We start from the raw sequence: 14,904 nt of genomic DNA, 5'->3' as shown, positions 1-14,904 counted from the left end.
AAAGAGTCCGAGGGAGTGGAAGCACAAAACGGCAAAGAGGGGTCCGAGCACCGAGCCCTCCGTAGCCCAGCAAATGCTGCCTCAGATGCTGCTGATGAACCCAAGATCGTCCCGCAGTTCACCACATTGGCTGCAGCACTGCTGAAGCTGTGCAAAATGTGCATTCAAGCAACACAGGCAGTGTGCAAGAGCTGAGGTCCAGGCCCGTGGAAAATGTGGAGAACAGTGCTGCGAGGCCTCAGCAACTTCGCACTGGTGACATGCAGGTGGTAAGTGGCAACGCGCGCAATGATCCTTCGCCAAACGTTGCACAAATAGCCACAAACAACAACAGGGGCCATGGGATAGCAGAACCTGAGCTCCAAGCTCAGCATGTTCCAGTCAATGCCGCCTCCGACACTGCTAGCCAGCTCGAAAGAGCAGAAGTTTCAGCAACTACCACTTCATCCTCTGCTGTGGACTCCTCTCTGAAGGAAACCGAGCGCACTCCTGTAGTTCCCCACGCTGGCCACAGCACTGCACAGGAACAGGAGACCAACTCGTATTCAAACTGCACAGCAAGAATCGATACAGTTACTGCCAACGCTACATCAGAGTTGTGGCCCAAGGCTCGCCAATCTGCTGCCTGTGCCAAGCAGGTGGAAGGAAATAGCCCTAGTCTAGAGCAGTGGGAGGCCCTCCTGGCTGACTCCGACCCGAGCACACAGCTTATGCTGGTGACGAGGGCCAAGGCAGCGGCGGAGGCCAACGGGATCCTGGACTAGGGAAGACCGACCACTGAAGCTCCACATCTATCTATACCCATCCCCCTGCTCCCTAACTCTTTCTTTTGCAAAAAAAAAATAAATGTTTTCACTACTACTACTACTTGTCGCGCCACAGCGGCATGGGTTACTCAAGACAATTCACCAGCTTTCCGGTGTCCGTCAACACTAGCGATACTATAGGCCACAAAAGCTATACTATTACCCCCAAAACGCTATTATTGAGCGGTTGATTAATATCACTAGACAGATTCATCACACATTCAAGAGACTAGTTCAGAAAGAAGGATTGAAATCGGAGCACGCAAAGGAAAGTTATTCTACTTTAAAAATTCGAAATGAAAAGATCAGAAAAAAATGCCTTTCACTCACGGGGCAGCCCACAGGGACTCATTCTGACGGCGGCGTCCTCCCTTGTACGCACGCAACGCCGTAGAGAGGGCAGGGGTTACTAACAGCAAAGGAAGATCCCGATGTTTCTTAGATGGTAGGATAGGAAGGCTCTCAACTGTCCTTACTCCCCCTCCTAACTCAACTCCAATCTCCTGTCCGGCCTTTCTGTTCACATTTATGGGCAAGATGTGTCGACTGGCTTTTTTTTTCGCTGCTTTCTAGGTACGCGATAGAAAGTGTCGCTGCTAGCGTTAATCTTATTCATTCACTTTCACTGAAGACAAGAAGAACGTTAGGGGCCATTTGCAAGTCCGTGCCATAGCTCTAGCTTCGAATAAGCGCACCCTCACGACTACTGGGTCAAAAAATCCTCTGACGTCCAGGACCGGAGCAGTGAGGGAGCGCGCGAGATAGTCGTGAGACTGACGCAGAGCACGGTGAACTGCATGTATATATTTGCCTCTCTCATTTATTAGTGCACTGCTCTCTGTTACGTGTTGTGTTACATGCGTTGGATTGTTTTAGAGAACACTACATCATGCTGGACCGAAGTAAGGCCACGGCGGTCAGGCCCTTCTGCCAGGGGATGTGCAGAGTGATTGGTGAAGTGATATCTAATCTGGGTGGCAAACTCCACATCCTAACGTTAAAATTGGAAGTAGATGAACTAGTTTTTGAGGAATCTCCACGCAAAAGACTCCCCGCCAACTGGCTGTCACAGATGAACGCTTGGAAGCCCGTTTCCCGACTCAAGCCAGCAGGAAAGAGATAGGCATCGCGACTTCCGAAAGCACCACCTAGCATAGCATTACCACCTGGTTGACATTCTGCTACACACAGATAAAACGCGTTCCCTGGAGCCACAGTCGATGCTGCGGCGTGCTTAGGCAACATGCTCCCGATCATGAAGCAAGGAAGGAATTGTACTTTCGCATAAACCACAGCCTCTCCTGTGCTAAATTTGTGCACAATGACATTTTTCTGTATTTTCCATCGAACTCCAACCTCCGATCACTCTGGCCAGCGAACTGTAAACAATCTCGAAGAAGGACAATTACCGCAAACGGGCTCGCAGCATTTGTAATCTGCCATAGAGATGTTGGACAATGCAAAAGACACCTTCTCACAGGCCCAATTACCCCACCTAATAATGCATATGTGGCTATTAGCACTGCGAAATTCTCCGAGCACCCCGCTGGCTGGCTAAGTCGCGCGTAGCACGCGGCCCTCAGATAGGCTCGACCAGGCTTCTTCGTCCAGACCAGTGCGTGGCCTCAAAGCTGATCCTGAGTAGGGTGTGCCTCCTGGGGAAAACTTTCAGGACGTCAACACCCATATGCAGCACTCTATGCGAAGTGATTGTAACCCTGTTGGAAACCACCAGAATGGACATGCGAACAAGCAGTTGCATCATTGTAGTCACTCCAGTAAGGGCTTCAGAAAGAAAAACTACCTAGAACAGCACCATCGCCTCCACACCAGTGACTGTCGCTACCAGTGTGACCACTGTGGATTAAGATGTGTACAGAAGTCTCAATTGGTCAAACACCTTCGTACCCACACGGGTGAGCGTCGATACAAATGTGACCACTGTGGGAAGAGTATATGGTTGGGAATGTGGATTTGTCCGCAAGTGACCTTGCTCCTAAACTTGGTGCAAATGTGAATTCTCCAAATAATACCATGCTTACAACAGACACAGGCACCGAACTATAAAAGATATTTACCTTGGATGGCGAATGCCGCATCCCAACATTATTACTGCAAACTAAGTTGTACAAGACTATAGGAGCACCTGACCACAACTGCTGCCACAGGATTCCACCAAATTATAAGATACTTAACTTGGGTGGAAAACGCCGCATCCCAACATTATTACTGCAAATTGAGTTGTACCGAATATAGGAGCGCCTGAACACAACTGCTGCCAGATGATTACACAGCACAATAAAAGATATTTAACTTCGGTGGCAAACCTCGCATCCCAACATTATTCCTGCAAATTGAGTTGTATCTAAATATAGGAGCGCCTGAACACAACTGCTGCCAGATGATTACACCGCACTATAAAAGATATTTAACTTCGGACGCAAACGCCGCATCCCAACATTATTACTGCAAATTGAGTTGTATCCGAATATAGGAGCGCCTGACCAAAACTGCTGCCAGATGATTACACCTCACTATAAAAGATATTTAACTTCGGTGGAAAACGCCGCATCCCAACATTATTACAGCAAATTGAGTTGTATAAGACTATAGGAGCACCTGACCACAACTGCTGCCACAGGATTCCACCAAATTATAAGATACTTAACTTGGGTGGAAAACGCCGCATCCCAACCTTATTAATGCAAATTGAGTTGTATCCGAATATAGGAGCGCCTGACCACAACTGCTGCCAGATGATTACACCGCACTATAAAAGATATTTAACTTCGGTGGAAAACGCCGCATCCCAACATTATTACTGCAAACTAAGTTGTATAAGACTATAGGAGCACCTGACCACAACTGCTGCCACAGGATTCCACCAAATTATAAGATACTTAACTTGGGTGGAAAACGCCGCATCCCAACATTATTACTGCAAATTGAGTTGTATCCGAATATAGGAACGCCTGAACATAACTGCTGCCAGATGATTACACAGCACAATAAAAGATATTTAACTTCGGTGGCAAACGCCGCATCCCAACATTATTACTGCAAATTGAGTTGTATCTGAATATAGGAGCGCCTGAACACAACTGCTGCCAGATGATTACACAGCACAATAAAAGATATTTAACTTCGGTGGCAAACGCCGCATCCCAACATTATTACTGCAAATTGAGTTGTATCTGAATATAGGAGCGCCTGAACACAACTGCTGCCAGATGTTTACACCGCACTATAAAAGATATTTAACTTCGGTGGCAAACACCGCATCCCAACATTATTACTGCAAATTGAGTTGTATCTGAATATAGGAGCGCCTGAACACAACTGCTGCCAGATGTTTACACCGCACTATAAAAGATATTTAACTTCGGTGGAAAACGCCGCATCCCAACATTATTACTGCAAACTAAGTTGTATAAGACTATAGGAGCACCTGACCACAACTGCTGCCACAGGATTCCACCAAATTATAAGATACTTAACTTGGGTGGAAAACGCCGCATCCCAACATTATTACTGCAAATTGAGTTGTATCCGAATATAGGAACACCTGAACATAACTGCTGCCAGATGATTACACAGCACAATAAAAGATATTTAACTTCGGTGGCAAACGCCGCATCCCAACATTATTACTGCAAATTGAGTTGTATCTGAATATAGGAGCGCCTGAACACAACTGCTGCCAGATGTTTACACCGCACTATAAAAGATATTTAACTTTGGTGGAAAACGCCGCATCCCAACATTATTACTGCAAACTAAGTTGTATAAGACTATAGGAGCACCTGACCACGACTGCTGCCACAGGATTCCACCAAATTATAAGATACTTAACTTGGGTGGAAAACGCCGCATCCCAACATTATTACTGCAAATTGACTTGTATCCGAATATAGGAGCGCCTGAACACAACTGCTGCCAGATGATTACACAGCACCATAAAAGATATTTAACTTCGGTGGCAAACGCCGCATCCCAACATTATTACTGCAAATTGACTTGTATCCGAATATAGGAGCGCCTGAACACAACTGCTGCCAGATGATTACACAGCACAATAAAAGATATTTAACTTCGGACGCAAACGCCGCATCCCAATATTATTACTGCAAATTGAGTTGTATCCGAATATAGGAGCGCCTGACCACAACTGCTCCCAGATGGTTACACCGCACTATAAAAGATATTTAACTTCGGTGGAAAACGCCGCATCCCAACATTATTACTGCAAACTAAGTTGTATAAGACTATAGGAGCACCTGACCACAACTGCTGCCACAGGATTCCACCAAATTATAAGATACTTAACTTCGGTGGAAAACGCCGCATCCCAACATTATTACTGCAAATTGAGTTGTATCCGAATATAGGAGCGCCTGAACACAACTGCTGCCAGATGATTACACAGCACAATAAAAGATATATAACTTCGGACGCAAACGCCGCATCCCAACATTATTACGGCAAATTGAGTTGTATCCGAATATAGGAGCGCCTGACCACAACTGCTGCCACAGGATTCCACCAAATTATAAGATACTTAACTTGGGTGGAAAATGCCGCATCCCAACACTATTACTGCAAACTAAGTTGTATCAGACTATAGGAGCACCTGACCACAACTGCCGCCAAAGGATTCTACCAATTTATAAAATACTTAACTTGGGTGGAAAACGCCGCATCCCAACATTATTACTGCAAATTGAGTTGTATCCGAATATAGGAGCACCTGACCACAACTGCTGCCAGATGATTACACCGCACTATAAAAGATATTTAACTTCGGTGGAAAACGCCGCATCCCAACATTATTACTGCAAACTTAGTTGTATAAGACTATAGGAGCACCTGACCACAACTGCTGCCACAGGATTCCACCAAATTATAAGATACTTAACTTGGGTAGAAAACGCCGCATCCCAACATTATTACTGCAAATTGAGTTGTATCCGAATATAGGAGCGTCTGAACACAACTGCTGACAGATGATTACACAGCACAATAAAAGATATTTAACTTCGGTGGCAAACGCCGCATCCCAACATTATTACTGCAAATTGAGTTGTATCTGAATATAGGAGCGCCTGAACACAACTGCTGCCAGATGATTACACCGCACTATAAAAGATATTTAACTTCGGACGCAAACGCCTCATCCCAACATTATTACTGCAAATTGAGTTGTATCCGAATATAGGAGCGCCTGAACACAACTGCTGCCAGATGATTACACAGCACAATAAAAGATATTTAACTTCGGTGGCAAACGCCGCATCCCAACATTATTACTGCAAATTGAGTTGTATCCGAATATAGGAGCGCCTGAACACAACTGCTGCCAGATGATTACACAGCACAATAAAAGATATTTAACTTCGGTGGCAAACGCCGCATCCCAACATTATTACTGCAAATTGAGTTGTATCCGAATATAGGAGCGCCTGAACACAACTGCTGCCAGGTGATTACACCGCACTATAAAAGATATTTAACTTCGGTGGCAAACGCCGCATCCCAACATTATTACTGCAAATTGAGTTGTATCCGAATATACGAGCGCCTGAACACAACTGCTGCCAGGTGATTACACCGCACTATAAAAGATATGTAACTTGGGTGGCAAACGCCGCATCCCCACATTATTACTGCAAATTGAGTTGTATCCGAATATACGAGCGCCTGAACACAACTGCTGCCAGGTGATTACACCACACTATAAAAGATATGTAACTTCGGTGGCAAACGCCGCATCTCAACATTATTTCTGCAAATTGAGTTGTATCCGAATATACGAGCGCCTGAACACAACTGCTGCCAGGTGATTACACCGCACTATAAAAGATATGTAACTTGGGTGGCAAACGCCGCATCCCCACATTATTACTGCAAATTAAATTGTGATCCGGCTATAGGAGCGCCTGAACAGCAGCTAGCCGCATGAAAGGGAGAGTGAGTGGACAGGGATGGAGAAAATAAGCCGAAGGTACAGATGTCGCCTTATCACTCGCCGTGGTGTTTCGTATGTATTCACGGCGCTTTGGTACGAGGTCGTGAGTTCGATTGCCAGCGTCAGCAGAATTAGTGGGAGAGATGCAAATAACCGCTCATGAGTGGAGATCTGCATGCATCTTCTTTATGGTGCGATAACCTGCAAGCCAAATATGAGTGGAACTCGATGGTTAGAGTGATAACAGTTGTGCAAGTCGCAGTTGTTTGGAGATGGACAGACTTCACACTCCTGTAACTGTGAAGCAGTGTAATTGCTGGCAGGTGTTTATACAGGCTGTCACGCACAACTTGAGCCGTGGTGTTCGCACTAAGACACCACCTCGTACTATTGTCCACATTATCCAGCATATGTGGCTCTCCCTTTACGCAGGTAATATAGATTACATTATTATTTCTGATGAGCTGTTCAGATGCCCAGCTGAATGCACACCCTTTGTCGAAAGAGTTCATACCACACGGATTTGTAGGTGAACCACTTTTTGACGAACCAGGATGCAGAAGACTGCACTGTCACTGAGCATCGTATGCCTACTGGCAATCATAGATGCTCGCTTGGAAACCCGCTTCCTGACTGAAGGCAGCAGAAAATAGATCAGCGTTGTGACTTGCGAAAGCAATAGTGGGCTATTCTGCTCAGCGATGATCCTGACCGTCAGCACTGGCTGGTGGGGAGGGCCACCGCAGCAGCAGCAGCCAATGGACTACCGGACTAGGCGGCCCACCCACATGTTCTGAAAATACTGAATAAATAAAGATGTTTTCAATCAATCAATCAATAGTGAGCACCAACATTACCATCTGCTACCGGCCTGCTGCACGCAGATAAAAGGCATTCGCTGGAGCCGCGGTCAATGCCGGGGCGGTGTACCTAGGCAACATGCTCCCGATCATGAAGCAAGCAAGGAATTGTGCTAATTTGTATATATAGTGAAGTGCGCTTCAAAATAACATATACGACTCTATCATCACCTAGAGCAGTGTGCATCAAGAGAGTCATACTAAATGTATTGTACTCTATTGTATTGGGTTTTATGGAGCATAAGACTGAGACCATAATGTGCCAAACACACGGTATGATTTCTTTCGAAAACTGGGTGTCTCCAAGAGCAGTTCCTGCTGGACAAGGACTCCGAGGAGCCCAACAAATCGAATAAAGGCCTCAGCCTTCTGCTGCCCTCAGCCTTAGCAGAGCCCTAAGTAATTGATTAGGCGGGCGCAACATGCTTTTCTCTCCAAGCTGTAGCCGGTGCTCCCTGATAGCATGATTTGGCCGACACGGAAGCTAGAAGGAACACGCCTTTTAGGAGTGGATGGACCCGGCTGTGGACGGAACGGAGGAGGTAACACAGAGTTGCCTCGGCGTTAGTGCAAACCCCAGTGGAGTCTTGCGAAGCGGGGAGCATATCCTTGTTATGGCCGTCTCACATCAAAACTAGTCCCAGGAACGCCGCATGTTCCTATTTCCCTTTTCTTTGTGTGTGCATTACTCGAGTTTGTCTTGAAGTCAGAAATCCAGGAAAAACGACACGGCATCCTTTCGGAAAGTTATTTGCAGCCAAGACGATGTGGACAGTCCGGGTCAGGAGAACGCGTCGACCACAAGGCTGTTTGTATTAAAGCAAAGATCTATATCTTCGACCTGGACCGCACCGCAAGCGCTCCCATCGATGTGTACATCTTCAACCCTGTTTCCTACAGGTGCAGTCCTCGTACAGATGCAGTCCGTCACTGACGGTAACTCAAACCTTCACTCATCTTAGGCAGACGGCCTCTTACTCTTTAATGCACCTCTGGTTGCCCCAATGCGTTTCCCGTTGTATGCTGTCATTTGAATGGGTTGCCAGCAAACCGTATTCTATTGGGGGTTTGCAAGCAGCTAGCAAGCTGAAGACTGCCCAAGCACTTTATCGCGCATCAAGCTGGAGATTTGGAATGCCGTTTTGAGGATATTCTCGGACAACCACTGTTTCTAGCAAGATGGAAACATCGATAACGTTATAAGCTGCTCCCGTTTTCTTCAAGCACTTGATCTTCTTCGGCACTTCTCTCAACGATAGTACTCCTGCGCTTTGGAGTTGATACCGGCTGTTGCCAGAGCTTAAGGCAAGTAGCGAATACGTGCTTGCCGTTCCATATCTCCCTGCTTACCGTGCAAAGGTGGACTTGTCGTGGCGCCCCATACTAATTTTAGCACATGTGTCGCCTGCTCTTCCGCTCATTATACTGTTTGCAGACCACTGCGTGCAAACACAGCCTATGATCGAGAATTCTGCGGAGAAAGATATAGCAGTCCAGTGCCAGGTGACGAGAAGTACCCGCTAAAAAGTAAAGCGAATCACGCTTGAAATCGCAGCACGTGCACAAAGAAGCTATGGAAAAATACAAAGATTACCGCGCTATCAGAGATGTGGAGTAGGCGGCTGTGTGGCACGCCACGAGGCACTGAGCTCTGCATCGACATGCACGTCAGTGCTTCATCTTAGCCGTACTATCGGGTGCAGGCAAAGCTCCTTCCTGGCGAGTCACCATAGCAGGGACGGTGCAACACGGCCCTAACCCAGACACACCACACCTACCTCAGAGGTAGATCTACCGGCTCTCAACGCAACAATAACCTTTCCTGCAGGTTTAGAAACCAATGTTATGAATGACGTGGAGCCGAGAAGATGGCTTTGGCCAATGCCAGGATGGCGCCCAAACTGCGTGTGCAGTGGGCTGCGAATACACGTGGTCCACGCATCACCGGCGGATTATCACTGTGCGGCCATCTCCACAAATGGACTTTCACAATTTGGGGACAATGCAGTAGTGCTCCCCGGCTACCAGTGGCAAGGAGCTGTTCGGACATGACTTCCACTAACCATCTGCCATTGGAAGCAGCATGTATGTGTGGTTGGCGGAACAGTTGCACCTATGCCAGGACCACTCTACACACACTTCCTCTTCTTTATGAATACGGTCACCACAACTTGAGTGCGCCAAAACTTCAAAGGCCTGCCAGTTTACAGCGGACTACATTCCAGCTTGTCCCAGTGACCAGGTACTTTCAAAGCTCGTTTGAAAATCCCTTCCACGACAAATAACAGCGTCAACAGGAGGACCAGCCTTCGATTTGCGGCTTCTTAAGAGTTTCAATGTATATGCATTGTCTATCCATCTCGTCTGCGTTTCTCCTCGACTCATCGCGCATTTATTGTGCCCAACGGGGCGAGAGTACCACTCAGACGTCCCATTCACAAAAGAACTGTATATTTTTCATGGTTGGGCACCGGACGCTCTCCAGACTTGGCGCCTGAAAACTGCATTTTACCTTTTGCAGCCTGCGGCATTTACCGAAGATACGACAACCACTGGATCTACTCTGACAAGGATCTCAGCTGACAAGGATTCATACGTCATCACAAGCGTCAGCGCCGTCATCGCCTGTACGCTACAAAAAGAAGCCATCGCAAGGGCCAGCTGGACACACGCTCAGCAGCAGTGGCACCGGACGCTCTCCCGACTTGGCGTCTGAAAACTGCATTTTAACTTTTGCAGGTTGGTGGAATATATTCTTTGGTATCTTTTGTTAAAGTTATGGTTGCCACTGCTGCTGAAAGCCTACAATGGTTCACACTTGTCTTGCCTGCCATGAATCCATTGATGAAGATGAATCATACCTGTCATGCTCAGAGTGCACATACCAGTATCATGTAGGATCGTGCTCAGGTGTAACTGAAAATGCGCACAAAAAGAAAAATGAGGCCGCTAGAAGCTCTTGGAAATGTGCAACATGCAAAACTGCGAAAGCACGAAGCAAACCAATCAACACAAAAGAAAATGCCGAAGTTGAAATAAATATTTCAGAAGAAATTTCAGAAATCCATCAAAAGCTACGAGAGCTGCTAACAATAAAGACTCAAGTTGATGCTCTTCAGAGTATCGTTGCCACTGTGGATGGCATCGAAAAATTTATACAGGAAATGTCCAATAAGTATGACGAAGTGCTAACAGAAATGAAGCAGCAAAAAGATGATATATCTAGCCTAAAGAAGAAGGTGGAAAAGCTTGAGCTGGAAGCCAAGGAAAAGGAAATCGATAAACTCAAGCAGCATGTCAATGATATTGATCAGTACAGCAGACGACTTAATCTAGAAATACATGGATTGCGTCAGCATACCAACGAAAACCTGCTAGCTAAACTGAACCGACTGGCTGATGATCTTGAGCTTCCTCAGCTTTCTGAATCAGATATTGAAGCCGCCCACCGGCTACCCTCTGGGAAAAGCACGGACACAACTGATAAGCCCGCTCCTGTTTTAGTACGTTTCATCTCCCGCCTAACTCGTGACAGATGGCTTGAAAAAAAAAGCAGTTTGAGGGATAGTAACTCAAAGGTGTATTTGAACGAAAACTTGACTGCGCAGAACAAAGAACTGTTTTGGCACGTGAGGACGAAAGCCAGTGAGATGGAATACAAGTTTGCTTGGTGCAAAAACGGAAAATTTTACGTTCGGCGTACCCCGCGTAGCCGAACCATCAGAATCAGCACGATGGACGACCTACAGGAAATACGATGAACTCACTAAACCGTTTGTACTTCGCTAACATGCATTATAGGCTCATGTCGTCGTGCGTTGATATGAACAGCTACCATGATTCTGTTTCCTTTAGACATGTAAGAACTTCTCTTGATAAAGGGCAATTGTCCTTATTTCATTTAAACGCATGCAGTCTCAGAAACAAAGAAGAATCTGTGACTACCTTTCTTGAATCTCTAGGACATAAATTCGACATTCTATGTTTCACTGAAACCTGGTTCTCTGAAGATTCCCCGAATGTTCACTGAACTGGCATCCAGTTCTGACCACGTCTGATGCCAACGCATCATATAACATGTTTGCAGAAACGATGAAAGAAATGTATGATGAAGCGTTTCCATTGGTGGAACTTAAGAGACATAAAAAGTCCAGAAAACCGTGGATAGATGTATCTCTCCTGAAGTGAATAAAACAGCGGGATAAGTTGTTCGCCCTTTTCATAAAAACGAAAAACTTAGCTTATATTTCCGAATTTAAAAAAGTATGAAATAAACTGGGCTCTGATATCAAGAGAGCACGCTCTCTTTACTATCAGAAAAAATTCGCTGATACAGGTGGCAACTCAAGTAAGCTTTGGAAAATGGTGCATGATCTAGCTTCGGGAAAGGAGCAGTCGAGTATTGGAAACTTTATCATCGAAGGAGTACCTTTTTCCGGTGAATCGCTGGCAAACAAATTCAATGAGCATTCCTAAATTCCGGGACCACAGAGTCGTCTGTAGTACATGATCTTGACGCAACATCATATATAACCTCCAAAGTAGAAGCCTCTATTTTTATGTCTCCCACTACAGAAACAGAAATAAATAGCTTAATCCAGAATTTAAACAACAGCAGTGCTTGTGGCATAGATGAACTTAAACCCGAACCTATTAAAGCAGTATCTCATTTCATCAGTGAACCACTGTCTCACATATGCAACGTCATTATAAGTTCTGGCACATTTCCTCAGAAACTTAAAATCGCAAAGGTATCTGCTGTTTTTAAAGGTGGTAATCGAGCAGACCTTAATAATTACAGGCCAATTTCTGTTCTCCCTATTTTTTCTAAAGTTGTCGAAGAAGCTCTAAACGTACGACTGTGGAATTTTTTCAAAAAGCACAATGTTATTATCAAGGAACAGTACGGCTTTCAGAAGCAGAAGTCCACGGAAATAGCACTGCTCAACGTGAAAGACAAAATACTTGAGAACTTCGAACGCAAATTAATTACAATAGGTGTTTTTATCGATTTCAGGAAAGCTTTTGATTCTGTTAAGCATCACATTCTACTGCAAAAACTTTACTACTATGGAATTAGAGGAGCGCCGTGGGACCTAATAAAGAGCTACCTGCAAAACCGCCTTCAGTACACCAGCGTTAACAATAGCAGATCGAACACATCTCATGTCATACACGGTGTTCCACAAGGCTCCATACTTGGCCCGCTTCTTTTTTTGATCTACATCAATGACATCACAAGCATTCCACATACACCAGATATAATCCTGTACGCTGACGACACGAATCTATTCTTTTCGGGAACTGAACTACACCATCTTCAGCATCGCGTGAAAGAATGGTTAGGTAACTTATCTCACTGGCTGACAGCAAACAAATTAGAATTAAATACAAATAAAACAAAGTACATTATATTTAGGCCTCGCAACAAGCTAATTATAGGTGAAACACCTATTCACTTCGGCGGACAAGTCATTGATCGAATTCTATCGCATAAATTTCTCGGAGTTTATTTCCACGAAAATTTTGATTGGTCTGTTCATACAAACCATGTGCGCACTAAAATATCGCGTTCTATTGGCTTACTTTGCAAGTTAAGGCCACTAATTCCAATCTGGCTTTTAATACAACTTTACTACTCATTAATTCAATCACATATTCATTACTGCCTGCTCGTATGGGGAACTACAACCAAAACCAACTTGGACAGCATCCATGTGCTACAGAAAAGGGCTTTAAGGCTCATAGAGCGAACATCCGGGCTCTGTCATTCAGCACCGCTATTCAGGAAACATAAGCTCCTAACCGTTCGAAATATACTGCATCAAAAACTAGCCCTCACAATATATAGTAGCATGAAGACCAACCCTGCCACCTTCTCCAAGCAATACCTCGAGAAAAATCACTCCCACAACTTACGAAATAATGCGTGCAGAAAAACAAAGCTGCGAACAAATTATGGTACCCAAATACTATCTTATTGTATACCAGAGTTCTTAAACAAACATCCTTTTATCAGACAAATGTAAGACGAGAATACTGCAACCATTGCTTTTAAGAACACTCTCCTTGATTATTTACTGTCACTGCAAACTTAGACTGATAGAGTTTTTTTCTTGTTTTTTTTTGTGATGAAAACTCTGTTTGTGCATATTTGCTTGCCTTTTAAGTTTTTAGACTTGTGCTTTATGCCGTTTTAAGAAACATGTTAAAGAAGTTTTCCTTTTTTTTTCATAATGCCTTTTCACATGTATAATGTGCCCTTTAAATAAGATGTTATAGTTCTCTTTGAATCTTCCTCTGTGTGCTGTGCCGGTGCTCGCACTGCATTGTCTGAACAAGTGTCAACTTCTGGGAGGGGGGGATGGGGGGGATGGCGCTTTGTCAGGCATCCCACTGCCTTTTCGCCATTCTCCCAGACACTTGTACCTGTCTGAATAAACTTCTTATCTTATCTTATCTTATAACGATGCCTCGTGCATGTACAACCTACATGCACAAATATCACCGAGAAAAATTGTGTTGGACCAAGTGAGACCACAGTGGTCAGGACCTTGTGCCAGGAGATGCCACGGTTGCTGAGGGATTGGTGAAAAGATATTTCTCTCTTGACCCAAGAGTTGTTTGCTGGTGTTTCCTGTGCAGTTTCATGATGAAATTAATTGAATGGGGATTTCTGGTGCATCTCATAAATGAACAGGCGACCTCGCATTAAAAACTTCCTGTGTCTTTGACCGGAAGATGACCAAAACACCCACAGGACGAATGCACTCTCGATGGAAATATGGAGATGGAAATTTGAGCATGGAATACGGAAAAATGGAACTTCTCAAATATAAACTCTTCCAAACGATTTTCAACCATGCAACACACATAGTATTGTATACGCACTTGAAATTCCAAATATTAGTTCACCCCACACCAAAGTTATGTGATTAAAAAATGTACCGCAAATGGCGGGCCACATCCAGCTGCAATCGATTTGATTAATTACCGGAAGTAGATGAACTAGTTTTTGACGAATCTCCACACAAGAGCCTACTGGCTCTCACAGATGAATGCTTGGAAGCCCGCTTCCTGACTCCAGCCAGCACGAAAGAGATAAGCGTCAGGGCATCCAAAAGCAGCACCTAGCATAGCATTAGCACCTGGTTGACATTCTGCTACACACAGATAAAACGCGTTCTTTGGAGCCACGGTCGATGCTGCGGCGGTGTGCCTAGGCAACATGCTCCTGATCATGAAGCAAGGAAGGGATTGTACTTTCGCGTAA

The 14,904-nt window shown here is 45.0% G+C and overlaps 2 protein-coding genes across 5 annotated transcripts in view; one reads left to right on the top strand and one right to left on the bottom strand.

Annotated features, from left to right (window-relative positions):
- The window catches only part of LOC149355318 (uncharacterized), a 224,897-nt gene that overhangs the window by 68,116 nt on the left and 141,877 nt on the right, over positions 1–14,904 (bottom strand). The window lies entirely within an intron of this gene.
- Positions 10,439–11,392, top strand: LOC149355320 (uncharacterized). The gene has a single exon (XM_089583752.1). The coding sequence runs from the start codon at positions 10,439–10,441 to the stop codon at positions 11,390–11,392; it is 954 nt and encodes a 317-aa protein (XP_089439878.1).

This window comes from Amblyomma mixtum, chromosome 3 (genome assembly GCF_055824585.1).
Source record: "Amblyomma mixtum isolate Tamu chromosome 3, ASM5582458v1, whole genome shotgun sequence".
NCBI classification, from domain to species: domain Eukaryota; kingdom Metazoa; phylum Arthropoda; class Arachnida; order Ixodida; family Ixodidae; genus Amblyomma; species Amblyomma mixtum.
Note: the sequence above shows the minus strand (reverse complement) of the source record. Positions and strands in the feature narration are given on the sequence as shown.